This window comes from Corylus avellana, chromosome ca11 (genome assembly GCF_901000735.1).
Source record: "Corylus avellana chromosome ca11, CavTom2PMs-1.0".
Taxonomy (NCBI): domain Eukaryota; kingdom Viridiplantae; phylum Streptophyta; class Magnoliopsida; order Fagales; family Betulaceae; genus Corylus; species Corylus avellana.
Genome location: NC_081551.1, coordinates 3,566,345 through 3,587,609, shown reverse-complemented (window position 1 = coordinate 3,587,609; position 21,265 = coordinate 3,566,345). Strand labels below are relative to the sequence as shown.

At 34.5% G+C, this 21,265-nt stretch overlaps 4 protein-coding genes across 5 annotated transcripts; all 4 read right to left on the bottom strand.

The window, feature by feature from the left end:
* Positions 1-460: 460 nt before the first annotated feature.
* LOC132165679 (linamarin synthase 1-like) lies at positions 461-2,939 on the bottom strand. Its single transcript, XM_059576340.1, has 2 exons — positions 2,072-2,939; positions 461-1,634 (listed from the first exon to the last, which is right to left on the bottom strand). Exons 1-2 carry the CDS (start codon positions 2,577-2,579, stop codon positions 712-714), a joined length of 1,431 nt encoding a protein of 476 aa, XP_059432323.1. The 5' UTR covers positions 2,580-2,939; the 3' UTR covers positions 461-711.
* Positions 2,940-3,677: 738 nt separating this feature from the next.
* Positions 3,678-6,561, bottom strand: LOC132165710 (haloacid dehalogenase-like hydrolase domain-containing protein At4g39970). The gene is made up of 11 exons (XM_059576378.1): positions 6,164-6,561; positions 5,991-6,084; positions 5,708-5,752; positions 5,551-5,601; positions 5,234-5,308; positions 5,103-5,136; positions 4,725-4,780; positions 4,588-4,647; positions 4,228-4,287; positions 4,064-4,110; positions 3,678-3,974 (listed from the first exon to the last, which is right to left on the bottom strand). Exons 1-11 carry the CDS (start codon positions 6,517-6,519, stop codon positions 3,926-3,928), a joined length of 927 nt encoding a protein of 308 aa, XP_059432361.1. The 5' UTR covers positions 6,520-6,561; the 3' UTR covers positions 3,678-3,925.
* Positions 6,562-10,281: 3,720 nt separating this feature from the next.
* On the bottom strand, positions 10,282-11,434 carry LOC132166445 (EPIDERMAL PATTERNING FACTOR-like protein 1). The gene is made up of 2 exons (XM_059577261.1): positions 11,152-11,434; positions 10,282-11,051 (listed from the first exon to the last, which is right to left on the bottom strand). The coding sequence occupies exons 1-2, from the start codon at positions 11,275-11,277 to the stop codon at positions 10,809-10,811; spliced, it is 369 nt and encodes a 122-aa protein (XP_059433244.1). The 5' UTR covers positions 11,278-11,434; the 3' UTR covers positions 10,282-10,808.
* Positions 11,435-14,072: 2,638 nt separating this feature from the next.
* On the bottom strand, positions 14,073-20,903 carry LOC132166431 (uncharacterized). 2 transcript variants are annotated; one of them, XM_059577240.1, is made up of 14 exons: positions 20,748-20,903; positions 20,514-20,579; positions 20,360-20,438; positions 19,580-19,725; positions 19,110-19,211; positions 18,617-18,688; positions 18,428-18,525; positions 18,251-18,332; positions 16,903-16,995; positions 16,253-16,317; positions 15,854-15,866; positions 15,680-15,760; positions 14,487-14,595; positions 14,073-14,398 (listed from the first exon to the last, which is right to left on the bottom strand). In XM_059577240.1, exons 1-14 carry the CDS (start codon positions 20,868-20,870, stop codon positions 14,301-14,303), a joined length of 1,227 nt encoding a protein of 408 aa, XP_059433223.1. In that variant the 5' UTR covers positions 20,871-20,903; the 3' UTR covers positions 14,073-14,300. The 2 variants fall into 2 exon arrangements, with proteins under 2 accessions (XP_059433223.1, XP_059433224.1); XM_059577241.1 differs by having other exon boundaries at positions 18,428-18,519.
* Between the last annotated feature and the right edge of the window lie 362 nt (positions 20,904-21,265).

Here is a 21,265-nt window from a genome sequence, read left to right as displayed (position 1 = left end):
CCGCACGGTTGTTGCTTCGACTCCACTGATGCTGCTGTTTGTTGGTTTTGTGATTTTTTTGTATTTTAATTTATTTTTTGCAGTTTCTTTGTAACTTGTTTGAATAAGGATTATCCAGACTCTTGGGTTGTGGATGTGAATAGTTTCCTGGCTTTCGGGGTAAGGAGGATGAGTTTCGACATTGGATTTTTTTCTCTCAGGGCCGAGGAATATGAGCTACCTATGCATTGAGTTGAGTCTATCTAGAACAGATACGTTGTTACAACTGAAAATTAGTCATGGGTCAGCGGATATTGATGTCATATATAGGTCTTGAATGTCAGATTGTTATGTATGTATCTATGACTTGTAACCTCGTAGCTTCAGCTATAATTTTCTAAGAGCTTTTGCTCTGTGATGTAAGAGCTTTATGCTCGTGATCCTTCATCAATTAATAAGATTGGAATGATTTCCTCTTAAAAAAAAAAAAAAAAAGTCTAGAATTACTAAAAGAATTACGAAAATAACAATGTCTTGATATATAAGGATCCTTCGAAATACAAGCCCTCTTGCAGATGGACTCGTCATGCAATACAACCCTCCTTGCTCTTGGTTCAATTTCGTGTAACTTGGACTCTAAGCTTGCACGACCTTCACTTGAAAAATAAAAGGCAATAAATATAATATGGCTGTAGATAATTAAGAACTCTGTACTTCTGTAGGTATTCTGCATCAGATCAGAGCCTCCTTAATCAACCTTTCAAAGCTTGTGTAAGATGAACCTCCAATATCAGTAGCTTCCACTGCTTTCATTTTCCATTCTTGTGCCTTTTGCCTCATTGCCTTTCCTTTATCTCCTTCCATCATTTCTTTAACAAGTGCTTCAATCTCATCACGTTTAACATCATGGTTGACCTCCATGCCAATCCCCCAGCTAGTATAAGCATACCGACAATTCGTTTGTTGCTCAGCGAAAAATGGCCAGCAAATAATAGGCACACCAGCACATATGCTTTCCAACGTAGAGTTCCACCCACAATGGGTTAGGAAAACCCCTATTGATGGGTGAGCTAGCACTTGCTCTTGGGGGCACCAACTCACTAGCAATCCTCTATCCTTAATCTCCTCGAAAAATTCTGGAGGCAAAATTGCTGAATCTCCCATTACCACATCCGGCCTAACTATCCACAAAAATGAGTGCTTGCTATTTGCAAGCCCCCATGCAAACTCTTTCAAATGTTGTTCTGTCATCACGGTAATGCTGCCATAGTTTACGTACACAACAGATTTGGATTCCCATTTATCAAGCCATTGGAGACATTTGGAATCTTCTTTCCATAAGCTTGAACTTAAGGACTTGAGTTGGCTATTAGGCACATGCCGGCCTAGTAAGGGAAGCGGACCTATATTGTAAATGTGAGGGAACATGGCTGAAATTTCCTCTAGTACTTCATATTCAAACTCATCAAATGTGTTGAAGATGATCGCAGAAGAATTCAAACAATTTTGTGATTCTGATCCTAGAAAATCAAACATGATTTCGTTAATATCGGTGGTTCTAACAAAACTAGGGATGTCCTTGATTCTGATGTTTTTCATGCCCGGGATCCAGTCGATTGGTGTGTCAAGTGTGCCGTCATCTCTGAAGCTTTCGTCTGTGACACATGGTAGAAAAAATTATGTCTAGGAAATGTTGTCGAATTCATGCTAATTTGTGTCTCAATTCTCATCAGCAACAGAGAATGGAATTAACAGTCAAACGAATCCTTACAAGATATACTTTGGTCATCAAAATATGCTTTCACAGTTTCACTTCTATCATTAGCAGTAGTTGTGGGGTTACAAGGACTGCTATCGATATCGTTTAGTTATCAAAATATAGTTTATTAAAAGCACAGTTTGACACATCTTTCCACTTTTGGAAGAAAAGGAAAAACTAGTTACGTGAAATATTCATATAAAAATCTTTTTTTTTTATAAATTATTAAATGTATTTTTTGATTTACATAAATTATTCAGATAGTTAATTAATAACATGGTATACTATTAAAAATAAAAATAAAAATAAAAAATAAACAGCCCAATTAGATACCTTTGAATGGAACGATGCCTCTTTTGATGAATTCACTGAAGTTGAGATATGCCATGAAGCCACAAGCAGAAGCAGTCCAAAATTGAACCTCCCGGATGCCTAATTCTTTTCCAACTTTTCTTCCAAAACCCGTAATCCCATCCGAAACTATGCAAGTGATTGGAGGAACTTCAGATGATGAGTTAAGCTTAAGCACAAGCTCTTTAAACGGGGCCAAACAATTCTTCCTTGTGGAATAAAATAGGGAAGGGACATCTTGGGTTGCATCACGGTCGGACGGCGGCAACCCGTCTGGTATAGTTTCAAACTGGAAATCCGGCAGCCCCTTTATGTTGTCGGGTCCTTTGGACCGGATCAGTCGCATGTGGTTGAACTCAGTGTTGACAAAGGTTATGTGGAAGCCCCTTGAGTGTAGGAGCTTGGCTAATCTCATCATGGGGGTCACATGCCCTTGTGCTGGGAATGGAAGACACACTGCATGGGGTTTTCTGGCTTCAACTGAACCCATGATTTACCAAAGTTGAAGGCCTTGTGATTGCTTGCTTTCTTTTTTAGCTTTGTGCCATTTTATAGAAAACATGGTTCAATATTAGCCGTACGTTAGATAGGCACTGGGAGTTTGAATAATTGAGGTTGCGTTTCCCCCACCACTTTCTATAAAGAGTGAACAAAATGATCTACTATTACTTTGTTAATCAGTTGTTAAAGTCAATCAATGTGTTCCTCTTGTTTTTGTTTTTTTCACAGCTCCATAATTTCTATGAAAGCCAGAAAACGACGGTTGGTTGGTGAAATTACCTTACCAACTGTCAATTTCCTTATCCCATTTGTGTTGGGCGGCTTTCACGTGTTGAATTAATACTGCTGCTTCGCCTTTGTCGGTTGCAGCAAAAAAATTAAAAAAAAAAAAAAAAATAGCAGGCATTTTCACGTCAAAGATGAATTCGGTGGTGTTTGGTAACCCTTTTCTAAATGGTGTTTTTGGGTTGAAAAAGTGTTTTGACATGACGTAAACATAAAATAATTTTCTTATTTTTGGGTAAAGTTTATGTACTCAAAATACAACCCAATTGACAATATATTTTCAAACTTTCAATTGTGACAATGTCCTCTCAAACTACCAAAACATTATCGACGTTAATAAAACAAAAATACCACTATAAATTTGAAAAAATTAATTATTTTTTTTAAAAAGCGAAAATTTTAATTAAAAAATATATTTTTTTAAAAAAATAAAAATAAAAATTAGGCCACCCCTTGAATTTATTATTATTTTTTTTTTTTTTTTTTTTTTAGTTTTAGGTTTTTTCTATAAGTATTAGTATTTTTTTTGTTTTTATTTTACTAAGGGTAGTTTCATCATTGGGGTGGACATTGACAATGTTTTGGTAGTTTGGAGTGGACATTGTCACAATTAAAAGTTTTGAGAATATTATCAATTAAGTGGTAGTTTGAGAGGGGCATCTGGACTTTTCTCTAAATTTTTTTTATGAAAAAAGTCTTTTGTTAATGTTTTAAGAAACAGAATGAAAAATGGCGGATGCCGCCTACAAACAAACAGAATGAAAAAGAAAAGGGAGGGTGCATTAAAATTTTGGCAACCAAATGAACCAAAGCAAATCAATATCGGAGAAGCAAATTGCTGCAAAATAGTTCAAAAGTTTCTAAAATTCACATGGAAGATACACTCGATTGTAAGGACCATTTTTTTTCAAGGGGCTGGTAAATCAAAAGGGTGATTTTTTAACATGAAGACAAATGCCAGAGACAATTGGGTAATTTCAATCACAGCCAAAATTCTACCAAAAAACTACACAGGCTCTACTGGCAGTTTAGAAAAATTTGATGCGTTTTCTAACTGGCAGGGACAACCTTTTGAAGCAATAACTCCAAGTCTTTCAATCTACATAGATGGTGGGAAACCTCTGTGAGCAGTCAGAAGAAACAACAACAGACAGTTTCAATCATATATAAGGGAAATGGCTACCATACCTTACTTTACTTAAATCAGGATAGATGGCTATTGCATCTTTAAAATCCTACATCAAATAAAAAAAATAAAAAATAAAAAATCAGTGATCTCATTGAGCAAGCATATGCCATGTATCATGTAAGTAATTTTCTTTGCTTAAGAACTAAAGAGGGAAAAGCTTGACCTGCTCAGCTGTTGAAGATGTGTAGGTAATCACACATGGCATGCCCGCTTTTGTTGCTGCCTGCAAATTTAGTATAAATAACCCTCATTAACATAAGAATCCAAACTATTTTATATAATATAATTCACTGTTATCTAAGATTTTGACAGCATCTATTGGTTGTGTGTTTGGTTATGGGTATATATACACATTGATTCTCTCTAAGTATTGCTTAAACATTTGAGTTAGATGCTTCAACTTAGAGCCCCTCATTTTTTCAGCAGGTACCATTTATGCTTCCTATTTCTTGAAATATATCAATTACAAATCACAAATGCTTCCTATTTCTTGATTATTACAATTACAAATCACAAGATCTACCTGTAATCCAATAACACTGTCCTCCACTACCAAACAATCTCTTGGTGATGCGCCTAGCCTCTGCAAGGTATATAATTTTTGAAGTTTTAATCATGATATATTTCAAGAAATAGGAAGCATAAATGGTTAAAAAATACCTTGGAAGCTGTCAGATAAATTGAAGGATCAGGCTTCTTTTCCTTCACATCATCACCTGCAAGCCAAAAGACAGAACAGTAATAGATTTGAGTGTCAGAGTTACAAAATATAATACACACACACATGTGAATACTTTATAATTTGAAAAGAAAAGTAGACAATTTGGACTGGGTGCCAAGAGCAACAACTTCAATATTACTGAATCTATGTAAATGGATTAGAACTATGACCAAATTGATATGGCAGGAAAATGGCGTGGTTTGCAACTAGGCTTGAACAAACAGAATGGAGATGCAAATGCAGATAGTCCACAAGACTCTCAGACATAATATGGGTGAAAAACATAGAATATCCCATTTCAAAAGTGGTCAACATACCGGCAAGGAAGCAATCAAGACTTTGAAAGCGCTCCTAAGACAAGGAAAACAAAAACAAATAAATGAATATTTGTTGCAGAAGAACAGAAAAGTATATGCTATAATAAAGAAAGTCCAAAAAAACAACTTACAATTCCTATAAGGTTTTCAAGACACAGTATAACCGAACTTTTAGTTGCTGCAGAGCAAACAGCTAATTTTTTACCCTACAACAATGAACAGAAAAAAGGTATCACCATCAGCTTAGCACATATACACATTCCTAAGAGACAAATGCCACAAATATTAAAGATGAAGCAAATGCAAAAGCAATTAAACCTATATGCTTAAAATGCGAACAGGTGATCTAAGAACCCATTATCAATCGAGAAATTGCATGTGCAATAAGTGAGTTTGTTTGATATACCATGACAATATAATTGTATTTTAACAGTAAATTTTATCTTACAGCAGCCTTGGCCTCATCCATCAATCTCAAAACCCCAGGTCTAGGTTCCACCTGATGAAAATGGTATCAGTCTCTATTTCTAGTTGCCCATCAACTTAATCGATAATAAATAAAAAAACAACAGAAAAATTGGAATAGAAGAAATATCAAGTCTTACAGTTCCAGATTTGATTATTTCTTTGTACCTTTCAGTCTTCCAATCCTACAACACCACAAAGATCAATTACAAGTCTAAATTTAAATAAAAGTCTATACAATGGGGGAAAAAAAAAGCTAGTATTTATGGAATAATAGTAACTTATTTACAGCATGTGTTTGTAAATCACTAATAATAGTAACTTATTAGTGATTACCTCACATTTTCTCAGCATGCAAACACGAAATAGAACAATTTAAAAAAAAAATGAAACCAAGTAAAAAAAAAAAAAAAAAGACAAAACCTGAAGAGTATCGATCAACTTGGCTCGGTCCTCATCGGCCTCCGGCGGCTTGTCGAATATAGTCGACGACGGCCACCCGTGCTCCCCAAAGTACCTTCATAATCCCCGAACCCCAACCAATCAACAAAAAGAATCAACAAGAACAATAACAAATAAGAAAAAGTTGGGAGAACCATCGCATTTTGGGCTTGCCGCCTCCGATTCGATTCTGGAGCACGTCGTAGAAGTCTGAGCCCCAATTGAGAGGCTGTGATGACGAAGCGCAGTGGACATTGAAGTGAGCGAAAGCGTCGTTGTAGGCCTGGCGGTGCAAGTGCTCGGACTCCAGGATCACGCCGTCGCAGTCGAATACCAGAACTTCGAGGCCTTTCGAAGAAGAGGAGGCCGAGGCCGAAACCGAAACCGGTTTCTCGGAGGCGAAGGGTCTTTTTCGGACAGCTCGGAAGCGAAGAGCGGTGACGCGGCGGAGAGGGTTAGGAGGAGGAGCAAGAAAGTTTGGGGTAGAAGAGAGCCTTATCGTGCTCGCCATGGCCGATTGGCTGTGTGGCTTTGGGCTCTGCCTGTTGTTTTAACGGATTTAACGACCGTTATGAACCTTTTAATATGGATTGCTCTCCTTTTTATACGCCAAACAAAGAAAATACAGTTAAAAACACATCAAAAAATCATGGTATTGGTACCTCTAAAAACACACATATCTAATTTTCCTATTAATTGTATTTGTCATTCATAATGACAAATATGGGGCGACTTGCGGCAACCCCTAATCCCTTAGGGTGGCTTTCTGGACACCCCTTTATTTTATTTTTTTTAATTTAATTTTTAAATTAAATTAATAAAAAATTAATATACTGACGTAGTAATACAGTGCGTTTAATAGGGACTGACAAGTGTTAAACATTTGAGAAAAAATGTAACGGTAGAAGTTAATTTGCCTTTTCGATTAATCCAGTAAGTAAAAATTTGAAGAAAAAAAAATAAAAATAAAAAAAAGTTCAGGTAGTTTTTGTTTTGTCGCATTGACTATAGATTTATAAGACATTTACCCTATAAAATAAAATAACTATTAGTATTCATTCATTAGTTTTGGTGTAATACTCTAATAAAGCACTAAATATGTTTTCCAATATTTAGTAGAGTGCAATTTTTTTTGTTATATGTTCATACAAGGGGAAAGAAAAGGGGAGGGAGATTCAAACTAATAACATTTGTTTCATGAGACATAGGATGGGTATTGATTCGGTCAGTGTCAATAGGGGCATTTTCGCTTACCGATTCGTAAAAGTCAATTATACCGATAATGATTAGTTTCGACTTTTCGGTTAATTGATTAGTCAGTTAATAGGTAGTTGGTTAAGTTGGTTAATTGCCAGTTACAAGTTTTTATATTAAGATTTATCAATTTCCTTACAGCTACAAATAATATGTTTTATAAATGAAAAGAAAAAGTAAATTCATGGAAAATGTACCAAACTAACAACCACAAATCAGCTCGACAAAAACAATACGGAAAGTTACCACGTAAAATTCAAAATTTACTTGTTAAATTGCCTAAGTCGGTTAATTGTCGGTTAACAAATAAAAAATTAAAAAATTAAAAAATAAATTAAAAAAAACAAGTATACCACCTACCGAACCGAATCGATGTCGAAACAATATTTTTATTCTGCCTACCGATCGCCGGAAGTCGATTGTCAATCAGAAACGATTCGGTGGTGGTCGGTTGGCGATAAACGATTAATCTATCCACTCTTAAATTGAGACATAGTCCCCGATTGTGCATCCCTCAGGAACAATTGTAATGAAATCAAATTGTAATAAAATCTCTTACTAATTTCATCATTTTCTTTTTTCGGTTGTGAAAATATGAATACAATTTGAGGGTCATGGTGGGCCTTTTCTGATGTCCATTGGGTTAGAGAAGAAGAGGAATGGAAAATGGGAATGGATCTAAAAATGTTGTTTGGGTTAAGGTGGGCCTTTTTCGTTTTCTATTGAGTTATAGAGAAGAAGAGGAGTAGAAAATGGGAACCGGTCCAAAAATGTTGTTTGGTTGGGCTTGGTTGTATGGTGAATGTGTTTGGAAAGCCTCTTCTCTTCTCAAATACAAAATTAGTTCCTACCATTGTTTACAAAATCTATTAATATGTCACATAACTCACATCAATACAAATCATAATGTTACATGTGTCACTTACAATATAAAAAAAAAAAAAATACTAAAATTATTTTTAAAAAAATCAAATAATTTGTTTATTTAACGCAAGGGTTGTCAAGCTACTACTCTGAACATATCTGGAAATGGCCAAACCACTCTAACAAAAGGACCCTTGTGGACCAATCGATCTAGTGCATTTGCGAGTCCTCAATGGCAAAAACGAGCTACCTTTATTTCAAGTAATACATGCTTTGTTTGCTTAAAAATGTGATCAGAAAGGTGGAATGATTGTCCTGTTATATATACATTATTCTTACTGTAACTAACACGCTACAATATTATACAAATTCTATCAATTTTTCTAACGGTTGAAACAATTTATTTATTTAGTTTACTTATCCTAAAGAGTTATTAATTACTATTCAAAATTAAAAAGCAACTATTTATCAAAACCTCAAATAAAAGTGGACTAAACGTGCATTTTACCCCTTCCTTAGTGGTGTCCATATTAGAACCAAGTAATTATCCCAATAAAGTTATTTTGGAGACTGTCGATAAAAGCAACATTTTGCCTCACCGACAGTTTACTGCACAACTCTTGGTTGTCTCGGCATGATTGAAAGAGTCAAAGATTATTTTATAGAGAGTAAACTTCAATTCTTTTTTTTTTAAATAAAAATTTATAGGTGGAAACCATTTATTACAATTGAACCAACCAAAATTCATAATTTTTTTTTTTTTTTTGACATGTCCGCATAAAGAGGGGGATCCGAACTAGTGACATCCGCTTCATTAAACGTGATCCCAGCCGATTGAGCTACCTATTGGGGACGGGAACCAAAATTCATAATTAAACATATAATTGGATCATCTCTTTCCTATTCTAATAGAGCAGAAAATCCAATTTCTTTGTCTTTCAATTTCAAGTGAAATAAAAATAAATTTTATAGTTTAAATTTTATTTTATTACATTGAAATCCAACTTCTATACAAGTAAGCTAATCTCAATTTTATTTTATTTTTCTTTTAATGAGACGGAAAAGCAACACGGCTTTCAGCTAAGAGCTCTTTTATCGGGAGGTGTAAAACTCATTTTACAGCCTTCAATAAAAAATTGGCACAACAAATAAAAACATTAAATATAGTAGAAATGAAAACACAATATCTTTAATTCAAATGAACATTATTATTTTTCCATTTGTTCTAATCTAATGCTGGTCACCCATTTCCAAACTCTCTGACACCTAAGTTTTCAAGACATTGGCTCTTTGTCTATGAAATATTTTGTTAAGAAAAGAAAAATAATTCGATGTGAAAGATTACATTATTTTTTATAGTTTCAAATTGATGTGTCTACTTCTTATTGGAAAATGCAAAACACCTAATTTTCATTAGGCCGTATCGAAATTATTCTCTTTCCAATAAGAGAATAACTTCAGTGTGGTCCATGCATAAAGGAGTTTTGTGCACACCATTCAGCAACTGTCACATCAACTTATTACACAAAGTTAAAATGAGAACAGAATACTAGAATAATTCATCTTCTTTCATTAAAAAAAAATAAAAATTAGAAGAAAAATTAGAAGGATGCAGGGGAATGGGCAGCCTGTGAATGGGGAATGGCGGCCGCGATTAGCCACTGTGCGGCCGTAATCCACCCCCAGCAGCCTGGGGGTGGGCCGCGATCCACCCCCAATGACCGAATCTCTCTCCCGCGGCCACTCCCAGTGGCAGGATCTCTCTCCCTCTCTCTCCGCCGGAGGCGGTGTGAGGCGACATTGGTGGAGTGAGCAGTAGCGGCAGCAAATGCTTGTGGTATTTGAGAAAAACAATCCAATGTTTTGCTCGCATGTTTTTTTTACAATTTTTTTTTTAATGTTGACGTGTCAAATTCTTAGTGAGTTGCACAAAACAACCACACAGAAGACTCTATTCCAATAATATACTGTTAAAACAATCTTAGGATTGGTAACACAGACGTAATAATTTAGAGGTTGGAATCTGCCTAGACAAAAAGCCTCTCCAAAAGTCTACCATTTTTAGGGAACAAGAACACACAGTTCAAACTGGATCTGCGCCTCCAAAAGTACTATGTAAGTGCTGGGTGTTATTAAGGAAAGCATGCATTTATTTAATTAAACATGTTGTCTGGAATCAGCATCATCAGCCAAAAAAACTGATAAAAAAAAAAGAAAAAGAAATTAACCAGAAACTGTTCTGCGTCAGTCGTCAGCAGTTCAAATGCTGAGGCATTTTTGACAATTTGATGCAGATTGCTACAGCATGCAGAAGATATGAGGAGACACTGACAATGGTGATGGGCCATGAAAATCCCAAGAAGATAAGGGAAGGAGATTCATCACAAAAAAAAACCCCATTAATAAAATTAAAAAAACAAAAAAAAGGAATTTTCTTTCTGAGGGGGATCGAAGGTCTGTTGCGATTTCTGTACATTGTATAATATTTCAGAGTATACAATGAATGCTGGCACCACCACTGACATGTCCTCTTAAACAAGATTTAAAGCTTAAAATAATCACAAAATTACAGATTAAAAAAAAAAAAAAAAAAAACAGGAAAAGATGAGGATTGATCGATGACATGTTACAAAGTACAAACCCAACAGTAAAATTTAATGCGATGAAGCTTTATCTGTTCTTCTAGGGGTTGTAAAGGCGATCTTGGCAGCGGCATTTCCAACCCAACGGCTTGTAATTGGAGTACTTGTTACCGCGAGGTGATGGGTCGGAAACCTCCACCGGAACAGTTTGAGCTGACTTGGCACCTGGCTGACTTGGCATGGTGGGCACCTGCACCGCCATGCAGGGGTGGCACTGGTTGCACTTGTTATGGCAGCTCGGCGGGATCGACCCGATTCGGATTTTCTCCTCAAATAACAAGCCCTGCAAAAACACCCACATCGATCCATTATATTGCAATGAAAAAAAAAAAAAAAAACAGAGACCCAGAAAATCACAGAAACAGAGCACCAAGAAATCTTACCAGAGGAGATGAAGTTGGAGGAGGGTGGTTAGAGCAAGAGGCTTGGGAGATAAGATAGAGAACCACAATAACTAATGTAGTTGTACGAAGTAGAAGAAATGAATTAATTGAATTCATAATGGCCATGAAAGCAAATCATGTCACCATGAAGTCATGCCATGCCAACCAAACTAACCAAGAAACTAAGTAAAAAAAAAAAGACTATATTTCTACCAGAAGCAACCAGATGAAGATGGAGTGAAACAAAAATTTTGGGTTAATTAAATAATTAATTTATTTTATGGTGTTGAATAGAGAGAAGGAAGGAAGGGGGGGGGAGGAAGCCAGAGAGGTGCAGATTGCAGCAGAGCAATGAAAGGAACAATACACAAGAGAGAGAGAAATAAATGGCCAAATGGAAGAATCCACATCAGAGAGGGTGGAAGTGGTAGGGTTTCATCAGATTGTGGGTAAAAATTAAAAAGTTGGGGGGAGTGGTTAAAATGGGCATTTAATATGGCAGGCTCACTTTTTTTTCAGTGATCAGAAATTCAGAACATTTCTGTTTGACTGCGACTGGTTTAATAAATAAGAGAGAGAGAGAGAGACAACATTTACAACAGCAAGCATATGATTGTGGCCAGAAAAGTCCCTTTGAAATCAAGTTGGCTTTCAATCCCATAAAGGGATGAAAAATGTCAGATTAAAACAGATTAAAACAATATATATATATATATATATATATACTTTGACATTTTTCTTGTTATCCTCACTAAAAATAACTAAATGTATATTTTTCTTTATTTTGACTATTAATTTTTTAAAAATATTATTAGCAGTTTTATTATTTTAACTATCAATTTTCATTATTTTATTTAAATATATTTTTTAAATATTTCATTATATTTATATTTTTAACTTTTCTAAAGAATAAGAAATAAGAGAAAATTTATATTATTTTTTATTCATTTAGTGAGTGAATAGTATTTATTATTATTAGTGAGTATTGTTCACTCATCATTTTACTTTGGTTAAAAGATAAGTCTAAAAAGTGAAGATTGGCACGGGGATTCCTTCAATAAATTTATTCGATTCAAATTGTTTAAACACTTATTCGAACAAATAAAGCACATATATATATTCTTATATAGTGCAACAAGGCAACACTATTGCACGGATTGAAATACAACATGCTTATAGTCTACTAAATTATTGTTCTAACTTGTAAAAGTCACTTGTTTAATCTGATTTAAATACCCCTAAAATTTAAGTGATATAACTTCATATATCCCGTTAGATATTTGAAAATATTAAAGGTGATTATTGGGATATAAAAATGGAAGAATAAAGTAAAACTATATTCAAATAATCTTTCCTTTCTTATTCTTGGGATGCCACTCAAATGAGACAAACCATTTGTAATGAGCAATGACTATTTTCATGTATTACCCAAAAAAAAACACCCAAAATTTTTAACTTAATTATTAATCACAGTTGAAGCAGACTAAAAATAAATAAATAAATAATGTAAATGCTAATGAATAAAAACAGCTCTGCCAGAAGACCTAATCAAGCATACGGCCCTACGGGTATCCACTGCATTCCTTTGTTTTTATTTACCTTTTACCGTATTTCCTGATTTGTTGCAGAGATTTTTACGTATCTCAAATTAGTCAAAGCTGCCCACAGATTGAAAATGAGATTTCAGAGTGTACTGGTGACAGTAAAAAGTGATAAACGTGGCCTTCTTCTTCATTTTTCTTCTTGGTTTTTTTTTTTACCCGGAATGGAAAAAGGAGAAGAAAAAACTCTCATGTATGTACCATTTTCACCGTTTGAGGTTTTACTTTTTCCTTTTTCACTTTTTACAAGCATACTATTCTGAGAGGCTGAGAGAGCAATGGTTGTAAATTTTTAGTGAAGTACTTTCTGAGGTTGATGGAGAGAGAGGTTACGTCTGAGAATCAGATGGTACAAATCTTGACAACCCAACTAATCGAGGGTTTCAACGGTGGTGATGTGATGACAGCCAACCCAAGATTGAAGTGGACGACAAAACCAACAAGAAAAACTTCACTGGAGGAGTGCTTGAGACTCAGCCAATAATGGGACGACACGCTAAAGCCTGGCTTTTATTTTCTCTGTTTTTTTCTTTTTTGTTTCTTGGGGATTTAAATCATGGCTTGACTCATTGACTCCCATGTATATGGGATATATTTTATTCCTTTTCTGAAGGTCCTATTCCTTATGCATTTTGTCCATACATTCATGGTGTTGGGGACAGTTGCCCACTGGCACTGCAAACAAATTTTAGACAAAATTCAAAACCTTGGCTGCAATTATGATGGAGTGGGGTGGGGCATGATTCTTTGCTTCCCATTTGACAATACTTCTATTTTGTCAAATATTTTATGAAATAATTGAGTTTACTTTATAATGACATCTTTTTATGGGTATTTTACTTATTAAGAGTAAGTTAGAGTTTACTTTATAATGACATCTTTTTATGGGTATTTTACTTATTAAGTCGTAAACTTACTCTGAAGTATTTAGCAAGACTGATATTTAAAGAGTCAGACCATGGTCCGGCTAATTTCTTGATAACTCAAAGGATGAGAAAAGAGGGTGATTTCATAAAGTTTATGTTGTTGGTGTATCATTTGTAGTGCAACCCTACCATGTTGAAGTGTCCACCTGTTGATTATGAACCCATCTTTAACGTTATTCAGGATTGTGATTTGACTTTTGATAACATTTATTTGCCATCGTATTGGGATTGTTTAGACTCGCGTTAATTTGGAAGCTTTTAAGACTTGGCCCGTAATATTTTATATTTGGCTCGATAACTAGTCTTGGACCAAAACACTTGATGATTATTATGCTTAAGTTATGATGTTTCAAGTTATTACTGTGGTTATTATTATTTATGTCTCTTGCAATCATTGTAGTCTTGCTGCTCATTCTGTCATTTATGTGAAGTTAGTTTCTACAACGATGCCCAAATCGCAAGTACAAGACTGTCTAACATCAGAGTAAAAATAAGAAAAATAAAATCAATAAACCTTTGTGGACACAGAAGGGTTTTAAGAGCACGCTGCATGAATCAGATTGTAAAAGTCTAGAGATTTCAACCCACTTCATCAACTATATGTTAATCCAGATGCCTCTGTTCATTTAGAATTTGGGAAGTTGGATCGATATAATTCCTCATCTACGATCACAGGTGGTATGCTCCATGTTCCGAGTCGATGTCCAGATATCTTCCCACCTAAAAAAATTTGAGAAAAGAGAATTCATGTTGACAGAAGAAAGAGGCTTGATATCATTTTATCAAGCCCTTCAGAGTAGCAAATTACCTTCTTTAGTGGCTTCTTCACATCTTTTCTGGTAATTCAAAGATAGCTGGGGATCCAAGGTTTTCAGTAAACTCTCGTACTTCTGTTCAGCCTCAGCAATGTATTTTGCCTGGGGAGAGAAAAAAATTGAAAGTTTACCAAAATGATCCGGTGAATTAACCTACCGGAATCATTCCATTGAATTATTTGACTGATAATAAAGGGTTTCAACAAGTAAAGGGAAAAACTAAGTTCTCTGCTGAGTCCAAGCATCTACTATCACTGCGTGGGCCAGCTCCGAAGAGTCATGGATATATTTTTTGATACTTAGACCAAATGGCATCTCCTCCTCCCATAAACAAAGGATGGAGGATCGGGCCATGGCTTCAATCTTGTAGGGATGCTTGAGTTCTACTTATAAAAACAAAAGAAAAGATAAGAATATGGCAACTATGGCCACCCTTTTCGGCAAATAATGCTCTGTTTTGAAGCACATCACTGACTTCCGGTAATTGTTATAAAACCCATGGCCACAAATTCATTAAGACATGCAGATTTAGATTTGCCCGAAAACAAAAGAAACAGATTTTTTTTTTTAATTTAAATTGAACTTTAATTTTTATCTTAGATCCCAGATAGTTGTATCTACTTTTGAAACCAGAAAAAACAAAAACAAAAACAAAAACAAAAACAAAGACAAAGACAAAGACAAAGACAAAGAAAGCACAATGGATGTGTTATAGCGAAAAGTTTGGACACCTCCTAGACACGTAATCTGAGAATCCATATCTCTTTGAAGATAACAAGTGCAACATTATAAAGATACTAAAACATTCAGGTTATAAATCAGCCAAGAAAATGAGGCCTCCAGGCAATCAAGATGATAATTTCATCTTTTAGTACGAAACAGACATTAGTATTTTATTGCTCAAAAACCAAGAAAATCCAAATATATTGATCACCTCGAAAGAACCTAGTATTGTTTCGAAAATAAACACTGTAAATAAAAAATCAAAGTTGATAACTGATAAACAATCCCTATATAGTTTTAGCTTGGAATACATTCAAAATGATTTATGTTTGTTGTGCCCTTTTATGTTGAGTGTTTGTTGTAATTTGGAAAAAAAAAAAAAAGATTCAAAGCTATTTATGGACAACCAATTGATGCTTTATGTGGCAATAAAGAACCTAGATGAGCTGCCTGGCATACTCACCAGCATAGCTGGGGCTTTTGAAGCTCCACATATTCTGACAAACATGCGCAAAACATTGAAACTATTCTCTATTACATCATCCTGCATGGAAAGCAATAGTGTATTGAGAAAGAGTTGGATAAATGAAAATGTACAGATATTAGCTGGAAACCATGACAACGATAATGAACTAACCTCATAGTCAAACCTACACATTTTGTGTCAACTCTGTATTGAGTAAAACTGGCTTCACGCTTGCCACAATAATTTCAACATGGAAAAATAATAGCATTAGTCATCACACTAATTACATAATAAATTAGCATTTTCCTAAAAGCAGCCAATTATTTTGAGTACTCTGCACCACTTTAGCAACCTTAATAGATTAAGAGCATGTGCAGATCCACATGTAGGCATGTAGCCAAGCACAGGTTCTCAAATCTCAAGCAGTGTAATGTTCTTTGACTCAGAAATGCAGATCATTTAGAATAGAGAAAGAGTTTATACAAAATATATGGTAAATTATTGACCACTAAAACTTTCCACGTAGAATTAAAACAAAGCATGGAAAGACACAAAAAGAGCAGTACTTACAGATCATCGGATACCTCCACTAGGAATTCTGAGACAGAGAGAAACTCCATATGCAAATTATTAACCTTCACAACAGCTTCAAAGGAAACATATTTTTAACCTAATTAAAGATGGTTGCTCCAAGGACTTAAGGACAATGGAAGGCGTATTACATCAAAAGTATACTAACTGCATCATCATTTTGGACTATAACAATTACATTATTACAGGATAATATCATGCTGTTAAGTTTAGAATTTTAGTAAGAATATTGGTGCACAGTGAAGAGTAACCATATTGCTTTAAGAATTTTGGCAAATATTCCAGTAATTGAGCAACTGTGAACACAAGAAGTCATGTTGTGATTTCACAAGACCTGAGAAAACTTGGTTATTAGTTCTTGACATCATGTCATTCCCACTGTATTCCATATAAGGCTGAAAAAAAAAAACTGAAAAAACAAAAGAAGAGAAACCCTGCTCTGAACTTACATTTAAGGACAAGAGCGGTAATTATATCTAGACATAAAATTGTTGCTACGTTATTCAATGTAGGTATGGAAGGATAAACAACGTGCTCTCAAACGTACAACTCAGGAAGGAGAAAACGTATGATTAAGTTCATAAATTTTAACAAAGGCAGAAGTATATGAACAAGCTAGAGAAGTTTACCTCTTCTCCTCTCAGCTGATATAGAAGAAGATTTAGAACTCGATAATCAAACGATTTTAGATGTATTGCCCTCAACACATCTTCAACAGAGATCTGAGTAGCAAAAATTCAATCAAAATCTAAGAAGAATAATATGGTCATGCCTATTCCCTACTGCATAATAAATCTTTTAAAGTATAGAAAGAATTCCTAAGTTAAGAAATTTAGGAGTATTATACTCTAAATCACAAATTCGTTAAAAAGTGCAAAAACGCAACCCAAGTACACATGAAGTACACAAGAGAGAAACCTAGCAAGTAGCAGAGAAGAGATCTAAAAAAGCTTGAAAATTCGAAAAACTACAATCTGAGGCAGCCCGGAGAAACAGAGTCTTATAGAATAAATCCTTTAATTTCAGTAAGGTCCTCAAAACTATGACCGTTTCTTTCCCTCCATGGACATCACATTAGGGAAGATGGAATCATCTTCCAAATTGCATCAAGTTGCGATCTAGGCAGTTTACATGGACTCTTTACTCAAATACAATTGCCCCTTGCATTAAATGCAACAGATCTCAATGTCACTAATGCAAAGACATACTTAAAACCATATTTCTTTTATTTCATACTCTAACAAAAAACTTTATTTCATGAAAGATCACAATTCACTAATAACAAAGTTCTCAAAATATTGTCCAATTTAATTTCTTCATTCTCTAAAACCATTCCTACATAGATTTGAACAGCAGGCATATCTTGTTCAACTTGATAAAATTGATATGACTAGCAATCCGCTATTCACTGTTGTGTGTCTCAAACAAATCTCTTTTGTCCTGTAGGTGCTCAACAATAAATTGAATTACTGTTAAAATTCGAAATTAAAATTTTATGCTTGATTGAAACTTTAGAAATAGTGTATTCAAAAGGAGACTAAATTGGCCAATGGAGCCTGCTTTCTTAGGGTCAAAGGTATAATCTACTATGTAGGTCAGCGTTCTCAAAAACTTCCTCACATCTAGAAGAGACTTAAAAAAATTGATTGTAACTCTAGAGCCCCTTGAGTTTTGTAATCTATACCTTATTTAATCTAAAAGTATGATATAAAAAAGTAATAATAATAAATTTACTAGTTTTGCTTAACAACAAAACTGATGGACTTCATAAATTCAAATAATAACTAGCAGTCCATTCTATTTGCAAATGACTAACCCCGAGTTATTAAAAGAACATGGAAATTTCATTCTCATTAAAATGTCTGTCAATTTCGAAAAACATTTTTAGGATAACACAAAAGCAACATACTGTGTGAAGAACTATAATCCACAATGATTATACTAATTTACGCAAAAAGGAGGTGATGATACACATACCTTCTCTTTGCTCATCAGTGCACGGCAGAGCTTTCTTTCTAAAGCCCAATACTCTTCTCCACACCTAAATTCTTCTCTTATCCTAAACCCATCAAGCAAAAGGACGCTCAACTCAAAACATAAATTTCTTCATTTTTTTCAAAAATAATAATGTAGAAAGGAAGCAAGAGTTTGTGCCTTTCTGTCAAAAGATCACGGCATTCAAGTAGACCCTCAAGTTGTACAAATGGATTGCTTTTAAATGCATCTGTGAACTTAGTGTTTCCTTCCTGTGTCTCAAATGGAATTACATTGGCCAAGCAAAAGTTGATTAGCAAGTTAGAAGACATTAGTAGTGAGGTCCCAAAAAATCATTTGTACTATCACCTTGGATCCTCTTTCTGAAACAGTGATTCCACTGGTTGGTAGATGCAGCATCTTCTCATTCAAACTATCCAGCTGCATCAATAAAACAATGACTGTTGAGGACAGAACAAAGCAAATACATGGTAGCTGAAACTTAAAGATTAACTTATCACGACTGCAAATCACTCTGTAATTCAACTGTGCTTGAACAATGTCCTACGATAATTTTATTACTCCACAAGCTCCCTTTTTTTTCTATTGGCATGTGTATAAAGAAACACAAGAGGACAAGATTCATTCCCTTGGAAAAAGAGCAATCTAATTGTGTTTCCTAGTGCAAGTATTTCAATAGAAGATATTGTTTTAGATGCCCCATTTACCAATCTATAAAAAAGAATAAAAAATAAAAAAAGATGTCCCATTTCCAGTTTAACAGAGGTAATTAAAATTTAATGAATGTTCTCCACTTCAATAAAAAAGATAACTGAACATAATATTTCTTCCAGATTGTTACCTGATAGATAAAACTTTCTGTGAATGAAAGCACAGGTAAATATTTGAATAATGATTGCGGCCTGTTTACGTCCATTCCATGGAACATAAAATAGGATCTGCACTGCTAAATCGAAATGCATTACCTTATAAATAAATGAAGCAAGACACTGAATTTATAACCATGAGATTTAGCATTTAATTCTACATTGCTGATAACAACAAAGAAATAGGGATGATAAAGATTATAAGAACAATATTTTCTATGAAGTCCAAATAACCAACAAACAAAGACAAGGGTTCCACCTGTGATAGTTGATTCAACAATAAAAGAAAATACAAAGAAGAAATCAAGTATGTTTCTCCAATACTCCAACATGCAGCTAATGATTAGTATGCAAGTATCTGCTCATTTTCCCAACTGATCACCAAGGAAACTTCAACTGTAAACTACTACTTTAGCCCTATACAAAGTAAAATACAAGTACTTACAAAATCCTCAAGAGTAGAATTTGCTCGTTGCATTGCATCCAGCCCAACCAGAGCCATGTCTTCAAAATTAGTTTGTAACAAACCGGGATCCTCCTTATTGTCACAATCAAGCTGCAAAGGATTATCAACAAAATTTCGACAACAGCCTGCAAAGACATTGCAAATCTTAGCTAAAATACTGCTCAGAATTTTTGTGAAGCCTTGTCACAAAGATATACAATCTTTTGGGAAACAAGAAATAGGCAAAATGATATATATAAAACATTGAAATTTATCATTATCATTTAAACATCTAAGCCAATATTCCAAGGATAAACAATCTCACATGTTTGGTGGCATATTTGTGCTTGGAAATGGCATTAATTTTCCCTTCATTTTCTTCTAAGAACCAAAAGAAGGGATAAAGCTAGCCCACATAGAATAACGTTTTTTCCTATTTCCTCCAACGCAACATATGCACATGGCAAGTAATAAAGCATTCAAACAAAGGATATCCGCATCATAAAAAACCGGCTAAATCACTACTTATCTCAAAAGTTAAATATCGAAAAAAATAATAAATTTAATCATTAATTAATATTCTAACATTTCCCTTACATGTGGGACTAGTTAATATGCGAAATATTTTAACTGAAAATAGGGGGTAAACGTTAATAGGGCTCTGCTTCATACTACGTTAAATCACGGATTATCCTTAAGAAATGGTCATTTTAATTATTTAATTAATATACTAACAATATGTAAGAAGAAGTAAATTGATCATGGCTAGCATACAACAACCATTATGCTTGTCTTCCACTTCTTTTGTGCCTTCCCGACTAAGCCAGAGCGACGCTTCCTCAAGAAACGCAGCTGAAATCTACAAAAAAGAAATTAACATCATAAGCATTAGCCATTGCACCCTAATGATGGTGAAATGTGGAAAATCACTCACCTTTGGCATGAGTTCTGAGACCAAACTGCACTTCTTTTCCAAGCCCAGCTCTCCACACGGTTGTATCTTTAGCGTATTATTTTTCAAAGAATAAAACCATATCAGCAGAGGAAATATATGACTTATGATTGGTTCAAAATTGTTTCCCCAAAACGAATTTGGGAAAAAAAAAAAGAAAAAAAAAATTGCGTAGATAAAACGTGAATTTGGTAGGAGTGTGGCAGAGATTATTACCAAGAGGGCGATGAGATTTGTGAGGAAGCGATTAGAGTCGCGATCGGATGAGGTCGCTATGCCACGAGACTCCATGAACTCTAGCGTCCTCTGTACTTGCTCTAGCTTTTTAAGTTCCTCCATTTTTGCTCACTGGTACTCTGCCTCTCTCCCTCTCTCCATTAATAGACATAGCCAACTACAAGAGACGACGCCGTTTTATCAATCAAGTGCATATTCCATGAGAAAAATACTATTGAATTATGAAAATTGGTTTTAAAAGTAATTATTACTACCACATCAATAAATGAGGGTATGTTGGCCTAGTGTTTACATTTGGCTCCATGTGATTTGATAAAAATGAGTAGACATGTTCAACTTTCACTCGCATAGGCAAATAACATTAATTTTTTTCTGCTATATTTTTGATGGGACTAGAATTAGATTATGAGAAACGTTAAATACACATTCCGATACAGTAGTGCCAATCAGTCATTGATGTATATATATATATATATATATATATATATATATTAACA

Coding starts and splice junctions, on each gene's coding strand:
- LOC132165679 (XM_059576340.1), bottom strand. CDS start 2,579: ATGGGTTCAGTTGAAGCCAGAAAACCCCATGCAGTGTGTCTTCCATTC. Junction 1,635..2,071: donor AGGCATCGTTCCATTCAAAG/GTATCTAATTGG, acceptor CATGTGTCACAG/ACGAAAGCTTCAGAGATGAC.
- LOC132165710 (XM_059576378.1), bottom strand. CDS start 6,519: ATGGCGAGCACGATAAGGCTCTCTTCTACCCCAAACTTTCTTGCTCCT. Junction 4,288..4,587: donor ACAGTGTTATTGGATTACAG/GTAGATCTTGTG, acceptor CTAAATTTGCAG/GCAGCAACAAAAGCGGGCAT. Junction 3,975..4,063: donor CCTGATTTAAGTAAAGTAAG/GTATGGTAGCCA, acceptor CCATCTATGTAG/ATTGAAAGACTTGGAGTTAT.
- LOC132166445 (XM_059577261.1), bottom strand. CDS start 11,277: ATGGCCATTATGAATTCAATTAATTCATTTCTTCTACTTCGTACAACT. Junction 11,052..11,151: donor CTCCAACTTCATCTCCTCTG/GTAAGATTTCTT, acceptor GTGTTTTTGCAG/GGCTTGTTATTTGAGGAGAA.
- LOC132166431 (XM_059577240.1), bottom strand. CDS start 20,870: ATGGAGGAACTTAAAAAGCTAGAGCAAGTACAGAGGACGCTAGAGTTC. Junction 18,689..19,109: donor CAGAAAGTTTTATCTATCAG/GTAACAATCTGG, acceptor TTATTGATGCAG/CTGGATAGTTTGAATGAGAA. Junction 16,996..18,250: donor CACTGATGAGCAAAGAGAAG/GTATGTGTATCA, acceptor TTTGCTACTCAG/ATCTCTGTTGAAGATGTGTT.